The sequence below is a fragment of the Motacilla alba genome, chromosome 14 (genome assembly GCF_015832195.1).
Source record: "Motacilla alba alba isolate MOTALB_02 chromosome 14, Motacilla_alba_V1.0_pri, whole genome shotgun sequence".
Taxonomy (NCBI): Eukaryota; Metazoa; Chordata; class Aves; order Passeriformes; family Motacillidae; genus Motacilla; species Motacilla alba.
Genome location: NC_052029.1, coordinates 14119215 through 14142395, shown reverse-complemented (window position 1 = coordinate 14142395; position 23181 = coordinate 14119215). Strand labels below are relative to the sequence as shown.

At 59.6% G+C, this 23181-nt stretch overlaps 1 protein-coding gene across 5 annotated transcripts in view; it reads right to left on the bottom strand.

Annotated features, from left to right (window-relative positions):
* RAI1 (retinoic acid induced 1) overlaps positions 1-23181 on the bottom strand; it is a 74604-nt gene that overhangs the window by 2386 nt on the left and 49037 nt on the right. For all 5 annotated transcript variants that reach the window (XM_038151819.1, XM_038151821.1, XM_038151818.1 and 2 more), the window contains 2 exons: positions 1290-6903; positions 27-120 (listed from right to left, as the gene is read on the bottom strand). In XM_038151819.1, coding sequence (XP_038007747.1) covers positions 27-120; positions 1290-6887 — 5692 coding nt within the window. In that variant the 5' untranslated portion in view covers positions 6888-6903. The remainder of the gene's footprint in view (positions 1-26; positions 121-1289; positions 6904-23181) is intronic.

The window sequence follows — 23181 nt, the reverse complement described above, 5'->3', positions numbered from 1 at the left end:
TGGCCCATCCCTGTGGCCGGGCTCACCTGTGTCGATGGCACACGCGTAGTGGTAGGTGTGGGGACACCCCTTCTGGCAGCAGCCCACGGTGGCTCCTGCTTGCTGGCAGCTCGAGCACCTCTGTACACGCACCCGGCAGTTCGGAGCAGAGAAGGAGAGATGTGGAGAGACAGAGAGACCCTGTCAAAGCCCAGCACAGAGGAAGAGAACAACGACAGCCCTAGCAACGAGGGCAACACGGGTGTCCCTGATGCTCTCCAGCCCCTCCTTGTCTCTCCCAGGCAACATCCTTCCTCCTGTGCCAGCGCACTGTGAACCACACCATGCCTGTCACTGGGCTGTCTGCAGCCATGCACGAGGTTTCCACCTGCCACACCACTCCCCTGGATGACACCCAGCCCACAGCCATACTCCACGGGGCAGGAGGGGAAGGGACATGACCTGGGTTGTGCCCTACCTGCCCTGTCCCCAGCAGGCGCTGCAGGGATGGGAGCACCTGGCTCTGTGGTGAGGGCAGCAGCCTCCAGACAGCCATGAAATGAGCACACAGGCATGGGAATACAGCCAGCACCCAAACCTGGCACTGCGGGGACTTGCTGGAAACCCCCAGCACAGCCTCTGATGGGAGGCTGTCCCCTTCCTCTCCCCAGCACTAAAAATGCACATCACAGAATCCCAGAACGGTGCGGAAGGGACCTGAAAAATACTCATGTCATTCCAGCCCCCTCCCACAGACAGGAATACTTTCCACTAGAACAGGTTGCTCCAAGCCCCATCCAGCCTTGAACACTTCCAGGAATGGGCCAGCCACAACTTCTCATCCCCTTCAGCAACCTCCCTGTTTTGCTCACACCTCCTCACTGTGGGAGAGGAGCAGGGCAGGGTCATCCCCTCCCTCCAGCTCCCACTGCTGCCCATCACGGTGGCATCAAGCTGTGTTGTGCCCATTTTCATCTCCCACCCTGCGGCATCTGTCCTGCTCTGAGCCGCCCCGTGCAGCACACAGCCGGGCCAGGGGATGTGACAATCCCAGGGGGCCCAGTCACCCTCCTAAAACACAACCCGTAGGTTGCTTCTGTGCCTAAAAGGGAGACTTCAGGTGCTATCACAGACGCAGCAGCACAAATCTCGTAGGGACCCGGCAGGGCTCACGGTGCTGAGCACCTGCCCTGCTGTCCCAGGGCACAACTACTGATTTCCATCCCGACCGGAGGCGCAGACACGGCAATGAGGTTGGCTGAAGGAGGCCAGCGGAAGATGCCGCCTGGGGCGTGCGGCCCAGCTCTTACCAGGTCGGCAGCCGCCTTGACAGCCTCCTGCAGCCCATAGAGCTTCCCCGCCACCAGGAAAACCCCAGCGGTCCATACGGCACAGGCCTCGTGCAGCCAGTGCTCCTGCGTGTCGCCCGCCGGCTCCTGCGGCGGCGACTCGGCCTTGTGACATTCGTGCCGCCGGGGCTTTTCGGCCGCCTCCTCGCCCTCTGTCCTCTCGTCACAGCAGTAGCAGCTCTGCAGCCGACGGAACATGCCCCGCGGGCTGGAGCGCAGCGAGCTCTGCTTGCCCGCCTCGGCGGCGCCCTCCGGCCGCGCCGCCTTGCCGCCGCAGCCGCCCTCAGTCCCGCGGGCCGCCCGCTCGGCCGCGGCGGGCACGGCGGAGTCCTCGCCCGGCCCCTCCGCCCGCGCCTTCTCCTTCAGCCGGGATTTCTTCTTGGGCAGGCAGTCCTCGGGGTAGTAGGGCCCGCAGAGGTCCCCCAGGTCCTTGTAGTTGGCGGGGTTGCGGCAGAGGCAGCAGACCAGGCACGCGGCGCTCAGCGCCTTCGACACCACGGGCCCCATGTGCATGGTGGAGGAGGCGGGCAGGGCCGCCCGCGGCCGCGGCGCCGGCCCGGCCGGTCCCCGCTGCAGCCGCGCCTCGTCGCCGGGCGAGTTGACGACGGTGCAGGTGGTGGAGAACTCTCCGCGCCGCTCCACGCGCACGTAGGGAGCGAAGGGCGGGGCGCGGCTGTCCGCCCGCAGCCGCTTGCAGGAGATGTACTTGAGCCGGATCTCGGGCTCGGCGGGGTGCAGCAGCGGGGCCTGCTGGGGCTGCCGCCGCCGCTTCCCGCGGCTCTTGCACCGCGCCGGCACCGCCTTGGCCTTGCCGTGGCCCAGACGCTTCCGCTGCCGCTTGGAGTAGCCGTTGTAGTTGGAGTGGTTGGCCCGCGGCTTCGGCCCCCGCGCCGGCCCGGCGGCGGAGCGCCCCTCGGCAGGGCCGTCGCTGCTCCCCGCCTCCTTCTCCTCAGTCTTTGGTTTCTTCTCCCGAGGCGCCTCCTCCGCACCACCCGGGCCGGCTACACGCTCCCGGGGCAGTGCTGGTGGCAGTGCAGGGCTCAGGGGCGCCTTGGCCATGCCCAGCGCTGCTGCTTTGCCCTTGCGGTTCCTCTTCTTGGGGAGGAGCCCCAGGTTCTTGGCCACCATGTTGGGGCTGGACTGGGTCCCCGGCGTCGACCCACAAGCCTCCCCCTGGCAGCTGTCGTGGGGCAGCTTCTTCCCACCACCCGGCTTTCCCTTCGGTGCTCGGCCATTGGGGTTCCGGCAGAGCGGCTCAGCCACGGGCATCGAGGGCACCTTCTGCGCTGCCCCTAGCTTGGGCAGCCTTGCGTCGCCCACCGCCACCGCCACCCCACTGTGCTTCACCACCCGCTCCCGCTCCGCGCCAGCTGGGCTCAGGGAGGAGCCGTAGGCAGCTACTGTGGCTGCCACTGCTGTGGCCGCTGGTTTGCAGGTGAACTTCTTCAGGTTGGGTGAGGTGATCTTCTGGACGATGGCCTCCAGCTTGAGGCCGCGGCCCTTGCGGGGAGGCAGCACTTTGGTCTTGGTGGCCTCCTGGAAGGCCGCCCGGGAGGTGATCTTGATGCAGACATCAGGGGCCTCCTTTGGCAGGGGGGGCTTCGGGATGGCTTCGCCAGAGCTCTTAGGAGGCAGCTTGGCTTTCACCTTCTTGGCCACCGGCATTTTTTTGAAGAGGCTGGGGGGACCCTCTGGCTTCTCCTCCTTCACGCCACCGCTGTTGCTCCGCAGGACCAGGTTCCTCTTCTTGGTGGGGATGGGGGAGATGAAGGTGGACTTCCTCTTCAGTGAGTGCAGCGGCCGCTCCGACACCTTGCCCCCCACGCCCGGCCCCGCTTTGGGCAGCTTCATCCGGGCACCCACCTTGCCCTCCTTGTGGGGGCTGCCTGGTGCTGGCAGCTTGAAGGCAGGTGGGAGGTGGTTGTTAGATATGAGCTTTTTGGGCGCCTTGCAGTTCTTCAGCCGGACGTCAGCTGCCCGCTTGCCCCTCTGCCTCTTGGTGTAGAAAACCTCCTGTGTCTTCGTGCGGGAGCGCAGGATCATGGACCGCTGGTCCCTCTCCCCGGCTTCCACCGCGTCCCCCTCCAGCGGTGTCGGCCCTGCCACCTCCTCCGCCGCCACCAAGCCGGGCACCAGGAGGGTGGCATCGCTGGCGTTTTGGACCACCCTGGGGGCTGGCCGGCTGTTGCGCTTCCTGGTTTTGAAAGCCACTCGCTGCTTCACGCCGCAGCCGGGCTTCTTCCCCAGCTTCTCCTGGTGCGCGGGGGCCTTCAGTCCCTCCAGCGGGGCAGGGGCGCGGGGCTCGGCCAGGGCGGTGAAGGAGCGGGTGCACATGCGTGCTGGCAGCCCCTCGGCTGGAAACCGGGGTGTTTGGCTCTGGGCGCTCTTGCTCGGTACCTCCGTCTGTCCGTCTGGCCCCAGGCAGGCGCCGGCCACGCTGCTGGCTGCTGGCAGCTCATCGAAGGGACTCAGCACGGTGCTGCCAGGGCCATCCCCCTCCGGCAGCCGGCAGTGGACCCTTTTGTTGCGGAGGCTCTTGCCCCGTGAGACAGGCTCCATCTTCCCCAGCACATTTTCGGGTGTGAGTTGTTGCTTCACCACAACCGACGAGGCGGATTCAGCATCGGCTGCCTCCAGGTGGGACGTCTCCCCTCCACCGTTCTCCTCCTCAGGCTGGATGTGGGGCAGGGAGGATTTGAACCAGCTTTTCACCTTGGTCTCTGTGCCCACAGCAGGGCCCAGCAGGATGACAGACTGGCCAGAGAGGCGTGGGGTGGGAGCTGAGCTCTCCTTCTCCACTGTGCTGACGGTCTCCTCGGCAGACACAGGCACCTCGCTGGAGGACAGCACGGCCGGCATCTCCGGGGGCTTGGGTGGTGAGGCATCGTACGTCACCGACTTCTGCTCCGAGCCAGCCAGCTCACAGAGAGAGGAGTACTCCTCTGCCTCCAGGTCTGACTCCTTCAGATCCGGCGAGGAGATGATGGGGATCTCACTAAAGTCCCCAGCTGAGCAGCAGTGCCGGGTGTCCTGCAGCCATCTCTCGCTGTCTGCCTTTGTTGCTTCATCATAGGTCAGTGTCTCCTCCTCCTCCTCCATCACCTGCTGGCCAAAGTCCTGGACCGGCTCACTCTTGGCTGGCTGCTCTCCATCGCACAGGTCCAAGCCACAGGCGTTTTTTTTCTCCTTGCAGGAGCTCACCAGTTTGCTGGGGAACAAGCCCTTGGGGAGGTCGGTGGCCTGGAGATCCTTCCACCGCAGGCAGGCCTCACCCAGGCTCTCCTCCGGCCACTCGAAATGCTCCATGGCATTCTCAGACGCCACCGAGTTGGCGGTGGTGTTTGAGTAGCAGCTGTAGCCGGTGGCTCCCGCGCTTGACGTCGCTGCCGGGATGCTGGGCTTGGAGTTGAAGGCCAATGGGGCAGTGTCCTTCAGCACATCCTTGCTTTCGGTGGCTGTGAACTCCACCTGGGGACCCTCGTACACCTCCTCACTAAAGTCCTTCCCTGTGCTGGCCCCTGAAGCTTTGTCCAGCTTGAGTGGCTCGGTGAGCGTGCTGGAGTCACCCTGGCTGGGCCAGGCACCTTTCACCATGGAGTCCAGGCTGGGCCGGTGGTTCTCCATCTGGAAGGGGGACTTGGTGGTCTCCTTGCCCAGCATGGGCAAGTTGGCCCAGGCTTTGTCTGCCTTCTCACTGATGGCATCCTGCAGGACGATGATCTCAGAAGCCAGCTCCTCCTGGGACAGGGCGCTGAGGAGCAGGCGGGGGCAGTCCCGTTCGTTGCTCACATACTTGGTGAAGGTCTCCAGGGGCAGGGTGGCGTGGATACTCTGGAAAGAGTCATCTGATTTGGTGGACATGTCATCTGGGGAGGTCACAGAGCAGGTGGACACCGACTCAGGCTTTGCCTTGGAGTTGCTGTTGACTCGGGCAGGGCTCCGGTTCTGGTTGCAGTACAGGAAACTCCTCTCCAGCTGGTCCTCTGACCCGCTGAGATAGTCAGTGTCCTGTGTCTCAGCGTGGACAGACTGGGGGGTGCTCAGAGGGTCGGACAGGGGGGTCCCCACCTGCTCTGCCGAGTAGGTGCTGCTCTCAGGACTGCAGTGCTGCCCCTTGAGCTGCTCGGGGGTCCTCGCTGGGGTCTTGATGCCCTTTTTCTGGGGCACAGCCGCTTTGGAGAGCAGCAGCTGCTGGACAGTGTTGGAGATATTCTCCACCTGGGAGGTGAGTGCCGTCAGGCTCTGCAGGCTCAGGTCTGACAGCAGGTTTTCAGGCAGCTTCTCCTTCTGCAAGTTTTTGCAGTTCCCAGATTGAGTGTCGGGGCTCGTCCCATCAGTGGGAGAAGGGTTCAGCAGCGGCATGAAATGGCTGTGGTCAGCAATGCCGGCCGGGAAGGCACCAGCACTCAGGGGCTGCTGGCTGTATTGGAAATTCTCCAGGTTGGGCATCAGAGGGGAGGGAGTGGAGCTGTAGGACGGGGACCTGCCGACGGAGCGAGCCGGCGAGTGGCTGGCGCTGGGGCTGAAGGTCTGGTAGTACTGCTCCGGCGTCCGGACGGGCGGCGCGTCGCCCTGGCAGTAGGTCTGGCCTGGCTGGTTGTAATGTTGGTACTTGGCCAGGTTTTGGTAGTGGAGGCTCTCCGAGGCGTGATGCCGCCCCTGCATGGGCTGCGGGGGCTGCGGGGGCTGCGGCGGCTGCGGGGGCTGTGGCGGTGGTGGCTGCGGGGGCTGTGGCGGCGGCTGTGGGGGCTGCTCGTAGCCGATGCGGTTGGGCTGGTAGCCGTGCAGGTTGGGCACACGGGGGCCAGGGGCCAGGCTGGCAGCGCTACCCAGGGGCCGCTCCAGCGGTGGCTGCCCCGAGGGCGCCGTGCAGCTCTTGTAGGAGTGTGCCGGCTGGCTGCCCCCCGGCACCGAGGAGTAGGTGGAGGAGGCAGGGAAGGACTGGGAGTGCTGCCCGAAGTGAGGGCTCTGTGAGAAGGGCATGGGTGAGGAGACATCGTTGGGCAGTTTCTGCCGCTGCAGCTTGGGGTAGGGGAGCGCGGGTGGCTGCTGCTGCTGCTGTTGCTGCTGCTGCTGCTGCGGCTGCTGCTGGAAGTGAGTCCGGAAGGGCAGCGAGGTGGCCGCCGGCTCGTGGTACGGCCGCCCACCCGCCAACGCCACCGTCTTCTTCATCAGGTTGTCCTCATACTTGGCCACGCCGCCGGGCAGTGCCTGTGGCTGGCCTCCCCACGCCTGCAGGCTCTCGTCCCCGGAATACCGGGCCGGATAAGGGCTGTTCTCCTGCACGGTGTAATTGGAAAAGGCCGGCCTGCCCTGCAGCTGCTGCCCCGCTAATTGCTTGTTTCCCCGGTGGTATTTCTCCACGGCGCTGTTCTCATAGCCCGCGTACGGCAGCTGCTGCTGACTGTAGTACTCCTTCGCCACCAGCCTCTGCCGCTCGCAGTTCGGCCCTGCCTGACTTTGATGCCTGTAATTCTCCAGGCGTGATGTATCTTGTGAAGTCGGCTGGTAGCTCTGCTGGTTGCCATGGAAACCACACCTTTCTCGAAAGGACTGCATGGCGCGGGCTCGTTATCTGCGAAGAGAGAGAGGCGAGAATTCAAATGAAGCGTCGCCACCGCGGTGGGCCAGGGTCCGAGAGGGCCAGTGTCACCGGCACCGCGGGGACATCATTGCCCGGCCTCACCTCAGCTGCTGGGCATTGCCCCGCTGGGCATCGTCTCACAGCCACCCCGGAACACAGCACGTGATGCTGCATCGCCTCGCATTGCCCTGCATTGTCTGGCGTCACCCCGTGGTGCACCGAATTGCCTGCACGGCCTTGCGTTGCTCTCAAACACCTCACCTCGTGTTTCCCCTCCCTGCCTCTTGTTGCGTTGCATCACCCCGAATTGCATCGCCCTGATTTGCCCTGCATTGCATCTCCTCACACTACCTACCTGCTTCACATTGCCTTGCCTTTCATCACCCTGATTTGCATCGCCCTGCAGCGCATTGCTTTGCCTCATCCTGCATCGCATCACTTCCCATTTTGACTCCCTGCATTGTGTTGCCTTGCATTGCATCGCCCTGAACTGCATCGCCCTGCATCGCCTCCTCCTGCCTCACCTCACATCACCCTGCACCACATCACCTTGCATTTCATCCCCCTGCATCGTGCTGCCCCGCACTGCACTGGCTTGCGTTGCCCTGCATCCCACTGCCCCGCGTGGCATCCCACTGCCCTGCATCCCGTCCGTGTGCACTGCACCGCCCCGGATGGCAGCAGCTGGCTCTGTGTCACCTCGCATCACTCTGCATCGTGCCATATCGCCCTGCATCACATTGCCTGGTGCTGCATCCCCACCTGGCAGCGTCCTGCATCCTCCTCTATCCCCTCTCCCTGCGTTGCAGCATAGTGCCCATGGCCAGGAGGGTGCTGGGGTCTGGTTGCCTCCTCCCCACTTGCAGTGGGCTCAGCCATTCTCCTGCCCCTGCTGCTGAAGCTGCCCATCCCTGCTGCCCACCCCTCCCTGCTTGGTCCCCTGGTGCAGTGACCCCCACACCGTGTCGGGGTCCCTCTGCTTTGTGTTTCACACATCCACCACCTCTCACATCTGCAAATCACTCCCGCCCTTCTCACACGCCTCCCCAGGGACGCCGGGATCCTGCGAGCGCCTCTGCACACCCCTCTTATCGCCATTCTTTTTAATTATTGGGCTAATTACTGGAAGCAGCAGCGCAGAGGGCCAGAACCGCAGGCTCTGCTGCAAAAAAAGTCATTTCAACTTGCTGGCTCTGCCCGTCTCTGCCGGCTGCTGCCTCCCGCAGCCCCCCCGGCCCCAGCGATCCCCCTGCCCCGGCGCGATGCCATCTGGAAGCTGTCTGCTCCCGCCAGCAGCCGTCATTACTGAGCGCCTGGCCACCGTCGTCATTAAAGCTCCCCATTTCCTCAGCCCGCTTGCTCTGGGAGCAGGGACACACCTGGGGCACTGGTTTGATCTCGTAAGGCAGCCAAGTGGCTTCTGGGGGCTAATGAAGGGCTTGGTGGCAGGGGCTGCATCCTGCCTGTCCCCAGTACCCGTGGGTTGAAGGTACTGGGGTGGACGCAAGCCTGGATGAGAGAGATTTGTCCTTCTGGGTTAGGGCAGCCCCAAGGGTGTCTGTCTGTCCAGGGATATGCTCAGTGCTGCTGCCTTGGCAGTGACACAGTGGTGACACCAGTGCTGTTCCCTCAGCCTCCATCAAGGCAATGAGTATAACAAGAGGGCACAGGGTGCTGGCAGTGTCTGTCTGAGCCCATCCCAGCTCCTGGCACACCTCCCTGTGGTGCCAGGCAGCCTTGAGCCAGGATATGGATTCATGTGTGTCCCCACATGTCCCTCCATCACCCTCACGCCACTGCCACAACATGCCAAACACCACATGGTCCCTTTGCTGGCAGCTCTGCCACAGCCACATAAACCACACTGCTGGTTTGGCAGGCCCCAGCTCAGCCCTTTTCCTTGCAGCACCCACCCGTAACACCTCAGCACCTTTTTGGGGTCTACCCACACACACACGGGGGTTTATTTAATTCTATTTCCACAAACACCAGCTGCTCAGGCATGCACCGATCACGGTGTCCTCGGGCACCACTGGAGCCAGGCTCAGTGCCACCCACATCAGCCCAGCACCCCATCCCTCCCTGCTCCCCATCCCCTTTTGGGATGTTTTCCATGTCACTGTCACATACTGCAGTTGCATCTTGCAAGCTCTGCAGGCAACTGGATGCAGTTAAAGCCTAAATTCCAGGGAAAAGATGGGTCAAAAAAATCTGGAAAGCTGGCACAAAAGCCCCTACCACAGCATGGTATCCTGTGCCAGTGCTGCTGGAACAAAGGCAGGAAAATCAAAGGCAGGCTGTGGGGCAGCTCTGGGCTGTGGTGGGAGAATTAATGGGAGCAAAGAGCCCTTCACACTGTGTGGGAGTGGGTTTGAAAAATGAAATCGGCTTGAGGAGACCCTGGGCTGAAGCTTTAGGGGGAGCTTTCCTCCCCTTTCTCCTTTATTATTAATTATCGTGATTAATTAATTATTATTAATTAATTATTGTTAATTTTCCAAACAGCTGGGACAATGTCGGGATGAGCAGAAGCGCGTGGTGCGAGGGGAAGGATCAGTCACCAGCACACAGAGGTGGGGATGCACAGAGAGACTGTGTTCCAGCTGAAATCCCACAAGAGCCACGATCCCATGTCCCTGTGGGCCACCTGGGCACCAGGCTGTCCCTGGGAGGGGACACGCTCATCACCAGCAGCGCCCGGAGCCGCTGGCAGCGCCAGAGGCCGGCTCTGCTCTCGGATCTGCCGGGGAAGGGCCGTGCCAGATGTTGTGCCTGATGCAGGCTGTTTCCCAGCTAACGCTTTAATGGCATCAAATCAAGCTGTCGACAGCAGGGAGGTTACGGCCTTCCCCCGGAGAGGGAGGTGGCTGTGGCTGGCCCCAGGGGCCCTGCCCACTCACTGTCCCTGCCACGTCCCTGCTGGATGTGCTCTCCTGACCCTGAAGCAGTTTCCAGCCACTGCCTCTGAGATGGGAATCGATACTGGGCTGTTGGCGCATGGCTGCAGCTGGACCTGCCCTTGGCAAAGCTGTGCTGCGGCCAGGGCTCGTGGTGTGGGTCCCTGGCAAGGGAGAGGGCAGGAGCCTGGCACAACCCTGTCCCTGGAACACAAGGAGCAGCGCTCGCTGCTGGCTACACCAGAGCATCCTGTCCCCTTGGCCCCAAGGGAGCAGGGACAGCCCAGCACAGCCCGTGTCACTCACGAGGACCTGAAGCACCTCCCTGATGTGCCAGGGTATGACCCGGGCCAATGTCAGGAGCTGAGCCGGGCACCGTGTGGCACTGCCAGGATTAGTGCTGCATGGCTGATTTTGTGTTATCTTCCTTCCTTCCTTCCTTCCTTCCTTCCTTCCTTCCTTCCTTCCTTCCTTCCTTCCTTCCTTCCTTCCTTCCTTCCTTCCTTCCTTCCTTCCTTCCTTCCTTCCTTCCTTCCTTCCTTCCTTCCTTCCTTCCTTCCTTCCTTCCTTCCTTCCTTCCTTCCTTCCTTCCTTCCTTCCTTCCTTCCTTCCTTCCTTCCTCCCTTCCTCCCTTCCTCCCTTCCTCCCTTCCTCCCTTCCTCCCTTCCTCCCTTCCTCCCTTCCTCCCTTCCTCCCTTCCTCCCTTCTCCCCTTCCCTGCCTTCTCCCCTTTCCTCTCCCTTGCTCCTGCCTGCCAGGGACATGGCCTGGCCGGATCCGGAGCCCTCTGAAGGCAGCCCAGGATTCCCACGGATGGCAGGGACCCTCGGTAAGCACCCAAGACCCCCAACCCCTCATCCCCACGGAGCAAAAGGCGTCCCCCGTGTCCCTGCAGGCCGGCCTTGCTTCCCAGCTGCTGCTCATCCCGCGGGGGCTGCTCCAGCCCTGCTGCTCCTCCGGCTGCACCATCAACAAGGACTCGGCGACTAAAAATAGCAGCGCGCTCTCGCAGGGGGATGCTCCGCCATCAGAGCGCTGCTGGCACCGCGGACACCCCGTTCCCCATCCCAAACCCTCGGAAAAACCCCCTCCCAACCCTGTCCCACACCCAGGGGTGCAGCTCCATATGGTGAGGTGCTATCGGAGCTGGGAACGAAGCGACTGGACCCCCCTGGATCCCCCGGCAGCTCTCAGGGAGGGGAATAAGCGCCTATCGAGTAGCGTCAGCCCCGGATTTGTTTAATTGTGAGCTGGTGGAGTTTAAAGAAACCCTTTCTGGCTGGCTGCCACACCGCAAAGTGCTCCGGAGAATTTGATTATTAAGGGTGGAGAGAAAAGGGGAGGCTGCGAGGGGGGAGAGCCGGGGTGTGTGGGACAGACCAGGAAAGGGCATCCTGCCTCAGGAGCTGGGAATGAGAGGAACTGGGGGATGGAATACAGACAGACCCCCCTCAGCAGTGCAGAGGGACCCGTGGGGCTCGCCCGGGGTAGGGGCAAACCCTCCACGCAGCTGTGGAGCTGCTGCTGTTTGTCCCTGCACCCCACAAATACCCCGCTGCCAGGGCACCCCCCCTTCAATGCCCCTTCTGGGATCCCCTTGAATGCACCCTCTCCCCAGTGCACCCCCTCAGTGCACCCCTTTACTGCACTGTCCCCCAATAAACCCCTTAGTGCACCCCAATAATGGTCCCACTCCCCAGTGATCCCCTTTAATGCACCCCAATAAGGGTCCCCTCCCCAGTGAACCCCTTTAATGCACCCCAATAATGGTCCCGCTCCCCAGTGATCCCCTTTAATGCACCCCAATAAGGGTCCCCTCCCCACTGAACCCCTTTAATGCACCCCAATAATGGTCCCCTCCCCAGTGAACCCCTTTAATGCACCCCAATAAGGGTCCCCTCCCCAGTGAACCCCTTTAATACCCCTCCCCAACCCCTCCCGTCACCACCAGCATCTCCCAGCACGCCAGAGCTCCATCCCAGTGCAGCGGCTGGGGGGGCTGTGGTACCCCAGGGCAGCCCGCAGCCCCCCAGCCCCCCCAGCCCCGCGTCCCGCCCCATTTCGGCGCTCAGCCGACTGGAGCAGCTGTTCCCTGCACACTTCACTTGCCCGCAGATGATGATAAATGGAGCTGGGGCTGCGCTGCCCATTGCGTGGGGCTGGGCGGGTGTGGGGAAGGAGGAGGACGAAGGATGGGGTCCCCATCTCCCGCAGCCCCCCCAGATCACGCTGCTCCTCCCATCCAGCTGCTGGGGAATTCCCTGGGCAGGTCCCCCCCTTACCCAAACCGCCCTCCCGGGGCTTGGAACCCGCCCAGGGAATTCCCATCGCAATGGGGCGCATCCCCATCCCTAGATCAGTGTTCCATTTAGGGGCCACAGTCCTTCGCTGCCGCCCCCCTCCCAGCTCTGCTCCTCCCCAGTGAGGAATTTTCCTTGGGAAAAAAAAAAATCCACCGCCTGCGAACCGCACTCATGACTCAACGTTTCTGCTGGCCCCGGTTCCTCTGGCGCTTGCCAGGGGAAGCCCGTGGCCGCCCCAACCTCATCCCCTCACATGGAAATCCGGCTCAGCCGCCAGCTCCAGCCTCTCTCCCTTCGGTTTTTCCTCCTTTATTTTGGAAGGGGGGGTTGGGTTCTTGATGTCAGGGATGGGAGGTTTGCAGAGGGTTGGGCTGGGGAGGATGATGGGAGGTTCTGGGAGTCACAGCAAGTTGCTGGGGTTTTTTTGGTTTTTTTTTCTTGGTGGTGGAAAATGTCAGTTGGTAAGGAAGGATTTGAAAAGGAAGGGAGGAAAAAAAAAGGGGGAGTAAGAGGAAGAAAAAAGGGGAAAAGGAGGAAAAAGGGGAGGGGGAAAGGAAAATTAAGAAAAGGGAAATAAAAAAGATTAAAAAAAGAAAAAGGAGGGAAAACACAGAGAAAGAATAAGAGAAAAGGAGAAAGAAAATGAAAAAAAAATAAAAAAGGAAGGAAAAAAAAAAGGCTGGAGGCTCACAGCAAAACAGATGCTCAGCCTTAGCCTTCCTGGGCAAATTCCCTCCCTGGAGGTGAACCATGTTCCACTCCAGAGCAAAATTCATGCCGGATGTACCGTGGAGTGAGGCTCCACATGATCCCCAGGCAGCGGCTGGACATCAACCTTGGGGCTCTGAGGGGAAGGAAAACCAGCCCTGCAGGAAGCTGGAAACACAGCTGAGGTTAGGAGAGATCCAGCAATCCCAGTCCCCAAACCCAAATCCTGCTGCAGCCTGTCTGGAGCTGTCAGTACAACGGTGCCAGGGCACCAATAGGCACAACTGCGGCCGTGGGGTTGTTGTCACCACCGTGGTGACCTTCAGCCAACCCTCCAGCCTCACCCCAAGTGAGCAGCACGGGGCCAGCACAGGGCCGGCGTGACAGCCTGGCCAGTTCTCCACATGCTCACGGGTTTTTTTTCCTTCACTCATTTTCTGCTTGACAGCTTGGGATTCTTCTTCCTTCCTCCCTCCCCTCCTGCTCTCGGCCTGACTCACTTCAATTGCAATAATAATTAACCATTCCAATCATTACTGCGACCGCTAATACTAACCCTCCCTTCTTCTCCCACATCCTGTTTGTCCCCTGCCTCAGTTTCCCCTTGAGGCAGGACAGAAGCTCCATCCCTGCCAGGAAAGGCGGGGAGCAGATGCCATGCCCTTGGCACCCTCCCCTGCCATGCTGATGCCCCAAGGGGTTCATGCTGCTTCCAGCAAAAATAAAGGCAAATAAAAGCTCTCCCAAGTATGGAAGAGGGAAAGGATCCTCATCCCAGTCCTGGATCTGGTCTGATCTCGTGAGCTGGCTGCTCACGGATGTGGTTGGATGCATAAGGCTGCACTCCCTGGGGAATGTGACAGGGACGGCTTGTGGTCCCCTGGCACCTGCTGGCCCAGCAAACCCACACCAAACCTGGTGGCAGCAACTGGCACCCACCCAGCAGCTTGGAACTGGAAAATCCACTAGGCTGGAAGCAGAACCGCTCCCTAGCTGTGCCTCAGTTTCCCCATGGTAGAGTGGTCCAGGTTTGTGCTGGGGTCCAGTGCTGATGCTGGGAAGTGCCAGCCCAGGAGCAGGGGAATGGAGCAGGCTCGTGTCCCAGCCCCAGGGTCCTGGGTCCTCCCCAGTGGGCCTCCCCATCCCCAAGAGAACTGGAGCCCCCAAAGGATGACGGGTGGCTGTCACCCCCAGGACATTCCCAGCTCTTCGGAATGTGCCACTGGGTCCAGCCCCTCTGGCTCATCCCTGGTCACAGCCTGGTTTTCTATCAGGAAAACTCAGCAAATTCATGCTGCCACGTCCAAAACCAGGAGGCCTCAGCTGCTGTGGGATGGCTGCTGACAGCAAAGGACAGACCCTGGCACCATCCCATGCCTTCTCCCCATCCCAATCTCTCCCTCTCCAGGAGAAGACGGGGCTTTGTCCCAGTGTCCCCACCACATCGGGCACATGGGACATTTATGGCTGTGTTTTAGAGGAGTGCTATTCAATTACCACTGGTGATCTCAGTGAGATCCCTGGTGATCCCACTGGTGATCCCTGTCTCACGGAGACCCCCTCACTGGGATTCATGGTTATGGGGGGTATTCCCCCATCCCCCTTTTGCCTTCCTGTGGCAGCTCCTGCCTTCCCTTTTGGGGCAGCCAATCTCATGACCCAGCAACCCCCAGCTCCCCGCTGCCATCACAGCAAAATCTGTCAGGTGCCTTCGGATATGGGCACCCCACGGATGCCAGGATTCAGCTCTGCCCGCAGACAGCTCCATGCACCGGAGCCAATCCCGGCTGTGCCGCTGCCGGCTCTGCCCTGAGCCGTCCCCTGCCGGCAGCAGACAGCTCGGTAATGAAGCGTAATGCTCCGACACTCCCCTGAGTGACAGTGGCCAGCACCGGCTGTGTCCCCGCGGCTCAGCACGGCCTCCTCTGCCTGCCAGCCAGGGGATGAGCATCCCCCTGCCACCAGCGGGGCCGGGGGCTGCAGAGTGGTCACCTGCTAGGGGATGCTGAGCTGGAATCCCCTGGGGGAAAGGAAAAATAAGGATAAAACGGTGTTGAAAGAAATAAATCAAGTAAAAAAAAAAAAAAAAGGAACCGTAAAAGAAAAGAAGGTTGAAAATAATAAATAGAGGTTTGATGCTGTGTGGTAAATTATTTCGGTATTATATATTCCCCAGCTTCAAATCTTGAAGACAAATACCGGGGCAGGTGAAGTGGGAAGCAGATTCCAAAGGCCTTCTCCCGGCTCCAGGTTATTGACTCTGTCAATCACGGCGGGCGCCATCCCCACCTTTGGCACCCCGCAAAATCGGCTCCTTTTGTTCCTGCTGAAAAACTGGGGGCGGGGGAAAAGGAGGGGAGAGGAATTTGGGGCAGGGAACTTCCAAAAGAGATGATTAAGGAGTTAATCTGCCTGAAATAGATAAGGAGCTTAGAGCTGCTGGTATTTGACTGTCCAAGTTTGGATTCAGCGTGTCTTAAACACTGGCTGGAATGTACTTAGATATGACCAAAGTACATGTCCCCCCGAGGAATTACCAGGTTGCCAATTAGATTTGCTTCCCAGATTCACTCAAACCTTCACAAGCTTCTTCAGAGCAGGAAAATTGCTGCCTGTCCCTGGGGAGACGCAGAGCAGCCGCTGCTGCCTGGCCCCGCAGCCAGCACAGCACGGCATGGCACGACACCGGATCCCAGTGGGCAGCCACAGGACTGGCAGGGAGGTGGCACAGCCAGGATGATGGCAAGGAAGGGATGCCTGTGCCAGAGTATGGGGGCCAGGTGGGTGCTGCTGGGGGGATTTGGGTGGTTTTGGGTGCTTGGGGTGCCGGTGTGAGCCTTGCCATGGTCATGGTGCACTGGCGGGGCTCCCACCAGAGCAGGCTCAGCAATCCGTGGGGCTGCAGAGCCATGGCTCTCCCTACCTCCATCCAGGCTCACAGTGCTGCCATGCAGCCAAATCCAACCTCAAACACCCCAGCTCAACCTCCAGGCAGGGGACACAACACAGAACAGAGCCATGACGGCACGTGGGGAAGGCAAGCAAACACCAAAACGTGAACAGACCCCTCTGGTGAACACTTGGCTCCTGGTCCCCGAGGGCACCTGGCACGCCACAAACTCAGCACAACCCAATGCTCAGAGCAGTGAGAACCCCTGTCTATGCCAGGCTGAGGGTCACCACTCAGGGGCCACAACAACATCCAGCACTGGGACAAAGTGGAGGTAGAAAAGCAAACACCAACCCCTGCAAAAACCCTTCACTATCCATTTATTTTAACCACTCCATTCCCATCCCTGTTATTTATGGTGCTTTGTAACATGATGGTGAAAGTAATGAAGTTTGGGGGGCTGCATGACCAACACTGAGGGAGGACCACGATGGAGGATCCCACCATGAACTCCCATATGCAGGCACCAAGTTCCTTTCTGCTCTTGGGCTGTATTTACTAAATCTGAGCTCGGTTTCTGTGCTGGCATCACAATCCCACTGAAAAGTGTTGGGGGTGGCAGCCAGTCTCACCAGGCTGGTGTTGGCACTGTTGGAGTGGCAGTGGCACCGTGATGGAAAGTTGCTGGAACATCAGCTTTGGATGCTGAGTCCTGGTAACAGTTGCTATGCGAAACATTCAGAGGTGGAATTTACTGTCACAGTTAATAATAGATGAAGGTTTTAGAATTTCTGATGCTTTACATTTAAAGCTGTTTGATTTATAATGCTTCAGAAGAGGGTGGGGGGAGGCAGGAGATGAACAGCAGCATGAGGTAAACAAAGCAAGTGGGGAGGAGGGCAAAAGGCTCCGTCCATCCATCCATCCATCCATCCATCCATCCATCCATCCATCCATCCATCCCCCTGCCCATTCCAGAGATGCACTGAGATGGCCAACAGTGGGACGGGGTCTCCCCACCAACCACCAAAACCACTGAGCATCCTGGTGGAAAACCACAGCACGACTGGGACGGAGCCCCTCAATTCCACATCACACTTCATTTTGGTTTTTTTTTTTTTTTTGCCTGCATCTCTTCTCCCTGTTTTCATTCCGGCGGGTTGCTGGGTTATTTACTTGCTGGCTCCTCTCTCTCCTCTCTTGCAGGTGTATTTCAAGTAGCTCCGTAAATAGCAGCGCGCGGCGTGCCTGCGGCGGGGCGCGCGGGTCCTGCTGATTAGGAACACACTGCCAAAAAAAAAACAAGGGTCTCGATTCCCTGCCAAGCTGTCACCCTGTTTCCACAAAGAGGTGCCAGTGTCCTGCGGGGATGCTCCCCCTGGATCCCAGGGGGCTGGCGCGTGCTGTGTCCGCTCCTTCCTGGAATGGAGCAGTGAGCACAGGTGCTGTGTGAAGAACCTCGGTGTCTCGTGATGTCCTTTGGTGTCCTCAATGTCCCATTATGGGCAACAAAGCCCTGTGATGGCTTCAGCTCTGGCACATTCTTCCTGCTTCTTCCAAATGCTGGAGCATCCCAGCACCTCAGATGTGTGGTCAGGAGGATTTAATCCCAGCTCAGTAGGGCTTCAGGTCATGGCATGAGGAGCAGAGGGGGACTCCACACTTCCACCACAGTGACATCTTGACAAAACTGGGGAATGGGATGGAAGAGAGGGGCGTCTCCTCTAGTCCCCCAAACACAGTGCAGAGAGGAGGTACTTTGCCAAGCTGTTGGGAAGATGTGATGACTGGAGCCTCCGACACCTGTAGACATTCCAGCCCTAACCAGTTCCACGGCTCCTGCCAAAGCCCTGAGTGCACACAGGGGCTGCCAGACCTCAGGAGGAGGCTGAGGTGCATCCCACAGCACCAGCACCCTGCAGCTCCTCTGGAGGCCCTGTTTCCCCCAGGACTGAAGACTCCCAGGGGTCCTGGGCTGAGCTGCCCCATGATGTCTCAATCAGGGCTGTGCATCGCCTCATTTACATACACACAACCCGGCTGCAGCCGAGTATAATTTCCTTATAAAGCAGCTTTGACACACGGGGTAGCTCGCCTTAATGAGGAGGGTTATTCCACAAAGATCCGTCACTAATGGGCTTGGGGCAGGCAGTGCCTGTGCGTGCAGACTCCTGCTGCCAAACCCGGCACCAAACTGCACCCAGACCTCCCCACGGACACAGCGTCCCCACCGGAATTACACCCACAGCTGAGCCAGCACCAGCAACCCCTGGCTTGGTGGGATCTCACCCTGACCCCAGTAAGATCCCGTGCCTCTGCCAGCTGCCTCTCTGCCTTGCATCAAAACCCGCTTGGAGGTCCAAAAAGGCAACCATGAGGCATATTTTGGCATGGAAACCACTCAACCCTTCCCAAAAACCAGCTCCAGGGAGGGAGATCAAAGTCAGCACAGCACTGGGGTCACTCAGTACACACGAGGTACCCTGAAACACCAAACCATCCATATCCCTGCCTGCACAGGCACCCGCTCTACCACGGCACCAGCTCTGCCACTGACCAGCCCGCCATTGCCACAACTGCCTAATTAAAAAACACATTAAAACCCACGACTCCCCCAAGAGCAAATCCCTCCCTGCAGAGCCCTGACAAATTCAAGGCCCAGGTTCATCCCCACCACTGCCCCGGGGACCCCCGTTAGCGGCGGGTGCCTCGTTAGCCGCCGTTGTGCCGGCGATCGGCCACAGCTCGTTCGTGGCATCGAGCAGCTCTGCCCCAGACACCTTCTCCTGCGACCGGAGGCGCGCTACGTCCCAGGGCACTGTCACAATATATTAAGATGCGGCGCTAAAAATAAGCAACGGCAAAAATAAGCAGGGAAACCGCGGTCCCTGCCTGCCCCTGCCGGCCTCGCACCGGCGGAGCTCCCGCTGCCGCACGCGAGCTGGGGAAGCACGTCAGGAACGAGAGGATTTTGCTGGGTTTTATTAAAACGACGTGTTTTTCCCCTCCCTCCGCCCCCATCTCCAGCCTCTCTGTGGAGCGAGCCCCGCGGTGACACACAGGACTTGGTGACAAATCATCCCGGGGGTGGGCGGTTTCTCTGCATGCTGGTGGTTCCGGGCATGGCCGCAGCTGGCGTGAGGCCCTGCCTGTCCCTCTGGGGCTGGAGCAGATCCTTGCCCACCCCACAGAGCCCAGGATGGGGCTCTGCCACCCAATGGGGACACCCCAGGAGCCACGAGCGCTGCTCCGTGTGCCCGGCCATGGTGTGCCACCAAAGGATGGGTTTTGGCCAGCCCTGTGTTACACACGACAGCCAGGCTGGCTCCCTGTGGCTATCCCCATTCCCAGAGCTCCCCAACATCCGCAAGCACCCCATTCTCCCTGCTAGCCAGGCACACGAGCGCCGGTGTGGCACAGCCCATGGGATGGCAGCTGGGGGACTCCTCCACCCGGGAACGCATCCTGGAGCACCCGGGGAGAGGGCGAGAGGCTCCTCGCGCTGCCTGCTCCCCGTGGGGTACCATCCTCCACGCCGGATTCCTCGGGGCTGTCGGAGGCACGGGCAGGGACACAGCCCCTGCTTGTCTCCGGGAGATGAAAGAGCAGCTCCGGGCGCGGGGACGGCTCCGTGCCTGCAGCCCAAGGCGCGCGGCGCTGCCTCGGCTGCGGCTGCAACGAATGCGTGCACATACCTCTGCCCCGGCACGGGTGTTTGCTCTTCTCTTCCGCGGCTGTGATTGATTAAAGGATCAGGGACATCTGAGAATGGAGGCAGCAGCGGCAGCAGCAGAAGCAGCTCCCTTTGGACTTGGAGAGCTTCCTTGCCTGCTGCTTGCTGCTGCCGTTGCCTGTCAGGCAGCTTTTAATCAAGGTTTGCTTATATCTGCAAAGGCCTTTCCCAGAGGGATGAAGGGAGGAAAAGAGGGGGGGAGAGTATATTAACATGCCAGCCACCCTCCCTCTCCCTCTCCTTTGTTTATGGAGAGGGTCAGCGCTTGGAAACGGCTGGCGGGGACCGGGAAAAGCGCTTTGGGGGTGCTGGATTGTGGTGCAGCTCTTGGCATGCCCAGGTCTCATGGCATAGCCAGGGGTAGGGAGGGCATCATACTCAGCTGGGGTGTGCTCAGGAACAGCACCAGTCTGTGGAGGGAGCAGGACCTGGGGGCCAGGGCTCGGTGGCTTCCTCCGGGTGGCCCTGGATGCCTGGCATGTCCCCCCAGGCACGGCAGGGAGGGGACCAACCTGTATGGCCCCAAATCGGGGTCTCAGCCCAGAGAGACCAACACCAACCGTATGCTGAGACCAGCACTGTCCATACACCAAGACCACTCAGGCAGAGGGAGCCCAGGCCCCTCCATCCCACTCCTGGCCTCACGGAAGGTCAGAACCTCCATCCTCATCCTACGGCTCACTGGGACTGCAGTCAGGACGGACACATCACAGCACCCCACCTCCCTTCTGCAGGGTGGGCTGTGGCAGTGAAACCAGGGCTCAGAGGGTCCCACACCAGCCCCACACCTGCCCCAGGGCTGGGTTTGCCCCACGGCATTGGGATTTCAGCACTGCGCAGTCTGGGAGCATCCCGGCATCACCCACCACTCCAGCATCGCCCAGCACAGCCACCACCAGAGCCCTGCCCACCCATACAAGCCATGTGGGAGGACAGGTGACCCCCAGCCCCGCGTCCCCTCATCAAGCACTGCTCTGCCTCCACTGCCATTCCTGCACATCACTTTGGCTCTCCACGTTATCTTATTGCTCAGCTAATGACCTGCTAAAAGTATTATGTGAAAAACCGTGCTCTTAGCCAGCCATTAGACTGGTTAGGACCAGCGGGTCATGCTTTATTGCTTTAATAACGGAGTTTATGAAAGGTCGTCTCATAACTGATAACATGCATAATTTTTGTAACTTAATTAATGCTGCTAATATACTGGAGTCTCCATCAGCTGCTGGTGCAACTGATGCTCAGTTTGCATCCCGAGCAGGGCTGGGAAGAGTATCCCAGGCCAGGCTCTGCCTGCTGTCCTTGCCAAGCAGCACCCATGGTGGGAATGCAGGTCAGATCCACACCAAAACTTCACCGTGCCACCTCTCCACACTGGAGCATCCCCTTCAGAAATGCTCCAGCAGAGACAGAGAGTGCTGTGAGTGGGCAGAGGGAAATGGGAACAGATCCAGATCCCAACCCCACAAGCCTGAAGGGAAAGGATTTCTTTGCTTCCACTCTGGCCATCCCATGGAGAAGACAAGGGACCTGCAGGCAGGGAGAGTTTCACCTGTGGAAGAACCACAAAACCTCCAAGGGATGGGAGCTGCTCCAGCAATCCCATACATCTCTGCCTGAAGTTACAACTGAGCAAAGGAGTTTTGCCTTGATTGGGGATTTGTGGCTGTGCCCCAGGAGGGTTCCCCTGGGAACCCCCCGACTGACTCTGCTCCTCTGGTGATGCTAAGGGCAGCCAGGCTGGCATGGGGCAGGATCCTGCTGGAACTGCTGCCTTTCTGCCCAGCAGTGGTTTTTAAGGACAACCTCCTTGACAACAATTTTGACAGTATTTTTTGAGACTTTCTTTTGAGAACACCCTCCTGTGGGGGTGGTGAGGCGCTGGCACATGTGCCCAGAGAAGCTGTGAATGCCCCATCCCTGGGAGCATCCAAGACCAGGCTGGACAGGGCTTGGAGCAACCTGGGAGAGTGGAAGATGTCCCTGCCCATGGCAGGGGGTGGAAGTGGATGGACTTGAAGGTCCCTTCCAACCCAAACCATTCCATGATTCTGTGACAAACACACACTTTTCCCATTAAAAGGGAAAAAACACAAAAGCAAACAACTTCTCCCCACTACCCGAGTGCACACCTGGGGGGGCTGAGCATCCACAGGGGAAGCTGGGAATGAGACACATTTTCCAGGCAACAAAATCAAGCCCTTCCCTTGCAAAAAAAAAAAAAAAAATTCATGTAAATAGGAGCCCAGGTGCATGCGGTGTGCGAGTCCCTGATATGCTGCCACCAGCAAATCTGGTGAGCTGTGAATCCGCGGCACCGCGCATCCAGCGCTGCAAATCCGAGCTGCTCCAGTCGCCTGCTTAGTTTTGCAAATTCTTTCCTGCTGGCTGAGAAAAGCCAATATGTCTGCTGCTCCCGCTCCAGCGCAATAATTGTTCAGCACTGGTTATCATCCTGCCAGAAAGGCACGAGCTACCGCTGGGGCACTCTGCTTGCTGTAAATGCAGCGAGATGATTTCCTAGCAAATGCAAGTTTTCCAAGGAAGTGGGTGGAATCTGCTTGTCTCTGATTAGACAGCTTGGGTTTTTGTTTTCCTGGTGCTTTAGAGAGAGAGAGAGAGAGAGAAAGAGAGAGAGAGAGAGAGAGAGGAAAAAAAAATAAAAAAGGCATAAAATATGTGGCTTTGCATCCCCTCTGCCCTGAATCGCAGGCTCACATGCATCCAGGCGATGGTTCCCTTGGGACTCGCAGCTTTGCCCACACTCTGAGCAATGATCCCGTGGAATGAGGCTATGATCTTTCATCAATCATTGCCGGGCTCTTCTCCCTCCCGCGCCCGCTCCCCGGGCTGTGCCCGCTGCGAGCGTGCAGCCGCACTGCTCCGCGTCCCCTTCGTGCCTCCAGGAATCAAGGGGTGCAGGCCTGGCCCCCCAACTGCCTGGGGGGTCAGGACTCTGCTGGGGGACAAGGAGCACGAGGCAGCCCCTCTTTCACCTTCCCAGCTCAGCACAATCCAGGGATGCTTGGGGGGGATGCAGGATGACAGAGAGGCGTGCAGGACAGGAGGGTAAATCCCGAATTCCTGCGCAGCAGCCGGAATAGCCAGGATGCTGCAAGGGAGGTGGGATCAGGACAAGCCCTGAGGCTGTGGAGAGACAGGTCTGCCTCCCCGCCCTTGCCAGGGGAGGAAAAATGACTTGAAATTAAGATTTCCTGATGTTTGGGGGCTTGGAGACCTTGACACCCCCTGCGTCCATCTGGCTCTTCCCCTCTTGTGGCAGCTCACTCCTGCGTTCCTGTCTATCCGTGAATACCAATTATGGTTTAGGAGAATGTATATCTGAGATGTGCAAATACAAAAGGCAGGAAATAAAAGTCATCCCTTACTGAAGAGGAGAGGTAACCATGACTACCTGGGACCTCATTTAAAACTGTGCCGGCCGCAGGCTAAAAGGCAACGCTTCCTATTGTTACACACGTTTACGGAAAGCTTTGAAAACCCGTTTTCCCCCCCAAAACCAGCTGGGAAGTAAGAATGAAAACGAGAATTGGAGGCGGAGGGGTGGGGGGAGGAGGATGTAGAAGATATTTATTGGTGTTTGTGGGCTGGTTTTGCATCCCACCTGCACGAAAACAGCCGGTGAGCTGAAACTTCAAATGAGCAGCTCGGAAGGAGAGGGAGCGCCAGCGGCTGCGGCGTCGCGGCTGCGGCGCCACGTGGCAGCCGCGCGGCACCGGCA